At 46.4% G+C, this 5,802-nt stretch overlaps 1 protein-coding gene across 1 annotated transcript; it reads left to right on the top strand.

The window, feature by feature from the left end:
- The first annotated feature begins 280 nt into the window (after positions 1-280).
- LOC100665003 (aldehyde oxidase 2-like) lies at positions 281-5,802 on the top strand. The gene is made up of 2 exons (XM_023543040.2): positions 281-2,420; positions 4,792-5,802. The coding sequence occupies exons 1-2, from the start codon at positions 2,031-2,033 to the stop codon at positions 4,978-4,980; spliced, it is 579 nt and encodes a 192-aa protein (XP_023398808.2). The 5' UTR covers positions 281-2,030; the 3' UTR covers positions 4,981-5,802.

Raw genomic sequence — 5,802 nt, 5'->3', positions numbered from 1 at the left:
GGGGTGCAGGGGGGAGAATCAAAATCTCTGCCCCACATAAACTTCTGGGTGCGTCCCACAAGAAATTACTTCACAGACATCCTAACCCTCCCAGGGGTATTTGCTGGCTAATGCAAAACCCAAACCCTGAAAAACCAGTTGCCATCGAGTTGATTCCAACTCATGGAGACCCCCTGTGTATCAGAGTAGAACTGTGCCCCATTGGGTTTTCAACAGCTGATTTTTTTTTTTTTTTTTCAGGGAGTAGATCACTAGACCTTTCTTCCTTAGCATCTCTGGATGTACTTGAACCTCCAACCTTTCAGGTAGTTGCCAAGTACATTAACTGTCTGCACTACCAAGGGATGCCTATCCAATCCCTAATAAGTGAGAATTCAGGAAGTGTCTGGAAGAGGAAACGCATTCGTCTTCTACAGCTCTCCCATCCCTGTTCAGCTTTGTATGGAGCCTGCACAGGAGGCAGGTGGAAAGGCTTCGCCCACCTGATAGAGTCCGCCATCTTGCACAGTCCTCCAGGCCTGTGGTCCAGGGAAAACCCCAGCCCATCCCCCAAAGACCAGGAGAGAAGAAAAAAAGACTCACAGACACCAGAATGGCAAGGATAACCCAGCCCCCATCCAGGGCCCATGTCCTTCTACTAGGGTGTTGATGGTTACCTTCGGCTTAAGGGCTCTGCTTTTCCGGCCCTACCAAAGCCATCTCCAGCCTGAATATGGCCCCAGCGGCAGCCCCAGCTCCAGCGAGGGCAGTAGATCAGCAAGGCTGACACAGCAATAGTGCAGGCTGGGCAAGATCTGTAGGTGGCTCCTTTGGAACACTCCTGCTTCCCTCACAACTATGCCTAAATTCCAGTCATATCAGATCCATTGGGCTGTAGTTCAATCTCCTCACAGCACCCCCTGTGGAGCCAGAAACCACTGTTTAAAGCCAGAGGGCACAGCTCTGACCACCAAATGGTGATATGGTCGGGCTGAAAAGGGATTTTCCGAATTGTTCACTTTGCTTTAAAGATGCAAATATCTGGAGCCAACAGCAACAAGAACATAAAGTACAGTTGTGCCTCTGTATCCGCGGGTTCCACATCCAGACTCAACCAACCACTGATCAAAAATATTTTTTTTAAAAGGAGTGTTCCAAAAAGCAAAGTTTGAATTTGCTGCACACTGAGCACTACACTGAATCCACATGAATGAAGTGGTGTGTAGGCATCCCCTGCTGTAGCCTCCTGCCGTGTCACAGATCCTCAGCCTCTCCAGCACTTGTTCTTTGAGCATTATTCACCTCTTGCATCTTGTCATTATTCCCTAAACAATACAGTACTGTATAACAACTATTTACATAGCATTCACATCGTATTAAGTGTTATAACTGATCTAGAGATGATTTGGAGCCCTGGTGGCACAGTGGTTAAGAACCCGACTGCTAACCAAAACATCAACAGTTTGAATCCACTAGCCGCTCGCTTGTTGAAAATCCTTTGTGGAAGTTCTATTCTGACCTATAGGGTTGCAATGAGTCGGAGCCATCTTGATGGCAATGGGTTTAGGGTGTTTGTTTGTTTGTTTAGAGATGATTTAAAGTATACGGGAGGATGTGAGTAGGTTATATGCAAATACTGTGGCCATTTTATGTAAGGGACTTGAGCCTCCTCAGATTTTTGGTGTCCGCAGGCAGTCCTGGAACCAATCCCCCACAGATACCCAAAGGACAACTATAAATCCAACTATCTGAACTCTGTTAATAGTGGAGACAAACCCTATATGGTTTGCACTCAACTACTAACCTAAATGTTGGTGGTTTGAACCAACTGAACTGTGCCATGGAAGAGCATCCTGGCAATCTGCTTCCATAAAGACTACAGCCAAGAAAATCCTGTGGAGCAGTTCTACCCTATAACACGTGGGGCCGCCGTGAGTTGTAATCAACTCCAATGGGTTTGATTTTTTTTTGTTTTGGGGGCATGGGTGGGTTACCTTGATTCTAAATATTAAATGGATTGGATTTAGTAAGCCAGCCTCCAAACTGAAAGAATGAAAATTGCACATGCCCGACAGGCCTTGAGGCAGGAGGAGACCCTGGTTCACACACACATATACATCGGTAAAAGAAGAGCGAATGTTCTGGAATTATCGTCTACACTTCCCTGCAGATGGGAACAGGATGAGCCCTGTATCTGTCACAGACCCAAACCTCTGCATCCCTCCCTACAGAGGAAGGTGACATTTTCTTTTCCACTCCTGACATTTAAAAGTACAGAAAAATCTTGCTTTTCTTGTCACAACTGTGCAGCGATGTCATTTTCTTCAACAGAAGGGATGCGGCAGATTCCTCTGAACGAACATTTTCTTGCTGGGTTGGCAAGTGCAGACCTTAAGCCAGAGGAAATTTTGGAGTCTGTGCACATCCCTCACTCTCACAAGGTAAGAATTCTGCTGGTAGCTTTTGAGGGTTGTTTTTCCTTTTTCATGACTGCGTCCAGGCATCTTTAGAAATCTGAAAGCAGATGGAAGGAAAGAACTGCACTGAAAGCCTGTTTCCTGTCACACTGTGGCCTGGCCCAGCACCATGGCCCTCAGACATCACGAGTGAGCAGCTCCGGGGTGTGGTTTGGAGCTGTTGTTTCAGCTGTGAGGTGGGGCCCGCTCAGGCCTGCAATCATGCTTCCACACCCTCTTGTGTCCACAGGAACTCTGGGAAGCAGAAATGAAAGCTCTCTGGCTGTGGGCTAAAGCTTCTCTGCCTGACCCACGGTGAGATGGAGGCTAGAGCTTCCCCCTCCTCCCCCCCCTCCCCTTCCCCTGCAGCCAATTCTGTCAATTCATAGGAACACAGGGCCGTGGGGTTGATGTGGCCACCCAGCTGGCTATGGAGGTGGCTCTTTGTTCCCATACTTTGCTCCCTGTGCCTCTCCTCCAAAGCTGTACCTGAACTCAAGGGGACAGTCTTCTCAGAGAACGACAATGCAACACAAAGTCACACACACACACATACTTATGAATCCTAAGCCATGAGGTTGCTTGGTTATGGAGGAAGTCGTACGTTAAGTCATGTTTTTAGTCATGTATGGTCTTCATTTGTTTTTCCTTTTTAATGGTTGTTTTAGTCATCTAGTTCTGCTATAACAGAAATACCACAAGTGGATGGCTTTAACAAAAAGAAATTTATTTCCTTACAGTCTAGTAGGCTAAAAGTCCAAATTCAGGCCATCACCTCCAGAGAAAGGCTTTCTCTCTCTGTCAGCTCTGGAGGAAGGTCTTTGTCCTCAATCTTCTCCTGGTCGAAGAACTTCTCAGGCCCAGGGACCACGGGTCCAAAGGACGCACTCTGCTCCTGGTGCTGCTTTCTTGGTGGTATGAGGTCCCCCTGTCTCTCTGTTTGCTTCTATGTTTTATATCTCATGAGATTGCCTTAAGACACAATCCAATCCTGCAGGTTGAGTCCTGCCTCACTAACACAACTGCTGCCCATCCTCCCTCATTAATATCATAGAGTCAGGATTTACAACATATAGGAAAATCACATAATACCAGCCCAACTGATAACACATTTTTGAGGGGACATAATTCAATCCATGACAACAGTATATATTATTTTCCTAGGGCTGCCACAATCTTGTTGCCTTAAAACAACAGAAATGTATTGTCTCACAGGTCTGGAGGCTAGAAGTCCAAAATCAAGCTATCAGCAGGGCCAGTGCTCTCTCTGAAGGCTCTAGGGGAAGATCCTTCCGTGCCTCTTCTTAGTCTCTGGTGGTTCCTGGCCATTATTGGTGTCTGTGAGTCAGAAATAACTGGACAGCAATGGGTTTGGGTTTTTTTTTTTTTTTTTTTGGCTTGTCAAACGCATCACTCCAATCTCTGACTCTCTTTACGTGTCTCTGTGTCTATTCGTATTGGATTAGGACCCACCCTACTCTGGTATGGCTTACTCATTACACCTTCAAAGACCCCACTTCCAAACAAGGTCATGTTCACAGGTAATGGGAAGTTAGGACTACACCATATTTTTTAGAAAACTCAACTCAACCCATATAAGAAGTAAAAATTTTAAATCTGTTTCCAGTCAAATGTGCATCCACATAAAGGCAGATGACAGAAAAAGAGGCAGACTCAAACCTGAGCGACCTCGTGGCTGCACACACGGAAACCTACCTATGGGCACAGGTTGTCTTCACTGACCCACATAGGCACACCAGCAGTCATGGTGACAAGCGGTCAGCTGAGGCAGCCATCAATGCTTCTGAATCTTTCTCCTCATACAAGATTTCCTAGCCCACTACTACTGGAAAGTTCCTTTCTGAGCTTTGCAAAATGGAAAAGTAATCATTTCTGCAAACCACAGGATGCGATAAATCTCCTTTGCACTTTAAGGAAATCATCTTTAAAAGCACCTGTTTTAGGAGGGCTTCTCCATTTCTTTTTTTTTTTTTCCTCCATCCTCCCAAGGGACAAAGGTGTGTGGAGACTATGGGGGATGGTACCTGGAAGCAGAGCACATAGAATTGTTTCCAGGCATGAATTTCCACAGCATTCTGGGCAGAGGCATCCTGGCCCCAGAGGGAAAGTGCATGGTGATCCCTCTTCCTTGAGGGTGTCCAGGGCATTTGGGAGGGGCCTTTGGGAGGATACCATTCTCACTTTGAAGAAGACAGCCAAGTTCTCTAATTGTGCCAAGTCTGCTTTGTGTCCCTTTAGATTAAGGCGAAGTGATTAATTAGTGGCATCAAGAAGCAAGAGCCATGCTCTTTGTTTTGTCATATCAAGTAACCCAAAATGGTTTTTGTCCCCACAGTGGGAATTTGTGTCCGCCTTCCGACAGGCTGAGTGCTGGCAAAATGCCTTGCCGGATGTGAACGCTGGCATGAAAGTCCTCTTTGAAGAAGGCACAGACACCATTGCGGACCTGAACCTCGCCTATGGAGGGGTAGGGGCTGCCACAGTCAGCGCACACCAGTCCTGCCAGCAGCTCCGAGGGAGGTGAGCTCTGCCGGAGGTTGGAACCTGACGTTTAAAATAACGATTGGGAATCTGACCCCGCCCGGTGTTGGCAAAGCACTGGGAAGATGGAAACTTCTCTATGTAAAATCACCATTCGTTTTTTGTGTAATTTTGCTAAATGAATCAAACCTCATTGGACTTTGATTAATTGCTGGCTACTCTGGATGAGGGATGCAACAAAACAGCGCAGGACTGAGTGGAGGCAGCAGGTTATTTTTTCCCATTTGGCCTAGTTCTCTTATGTTTATCAACAGTCCAGCAAACCCACACTGGGCAGCATCCCACTGCTCAGGTTCACTATTTCTTTCCGAATCCTGTCCAGGTCATGATGGAATTGGCCCTAATCGCCTATTGATTTAATCTCTGGTTCTAGCATGTTCTTGGTTACGCAGCATGTTGCAGTGGAACAGGTCCCATATTCACCCTGCCATGACCTATGGGCCACTTGGTACAGCCTCTCCAGGCCTCAGTTTTCCTGACAGGCTTGGTTAGGTGATTTCAAATTCTCTTCGACACAAAAAAGGGGTTCTGGGGTCTCTAAAATGACACCATCCAATATCTAGCACATGGAGTACCTGGGTGGTGCAAATGGTTAGAGTGCTTGGCTGTTAACAGAAAGGTTAGATGTTCAAGTCCACCCACAGGCACCACGAAAGAAAGGCCTGGTGATCTAGTTCCAAAAAGCAGTTATTAAAAAAACCCTATGGAGCATTTGGGAATGGTTAATGGTGATGGTTGAACAACATGATGAATGTAATTAATGTGTACCTGTGAAGATTGTAGAAATGGCAAATGTTCTGTTACC

The sequence above is a fragment of the Loxodonta africana genome, chromosome 6 (genome assembly GCF_030014295.1).
Source record: "Loxodonta africana isolate mLoxAfr1 chromosome 6, mLoxAfr1.hap2, whole genome shotgun sequence".
Lineage (NCBI taxonomy): Eukaryota > Metazoa > Chordata > Mammalia > Proboscidea > Elephantidae > Loxodonta > Loxodonta africana.
Note: the sequence above shows the minus strand (reverse complement) of the source record. Positions and strands in the feature narration are given on the sequence as shown.

What these genes read in the sequence shown, in the direction of transcription:
- LOC100665003 (XM_023543040.2), top strand. Translation starts at nt 2,031, where the DNA reads ATGAAAATTGCACATGCCCGACAGGCCTTGAGGCAGGAGGAGACCCTG. An exon ending in ACATCCCTCACTCTCACAAG is followed by an intron (nt 2,421 to 4,791) that starts GTAAGAATTCTG and finishes TTGTCCCCACAG; the next exon opens with TGGGAATTTGTGTCCGCCTT.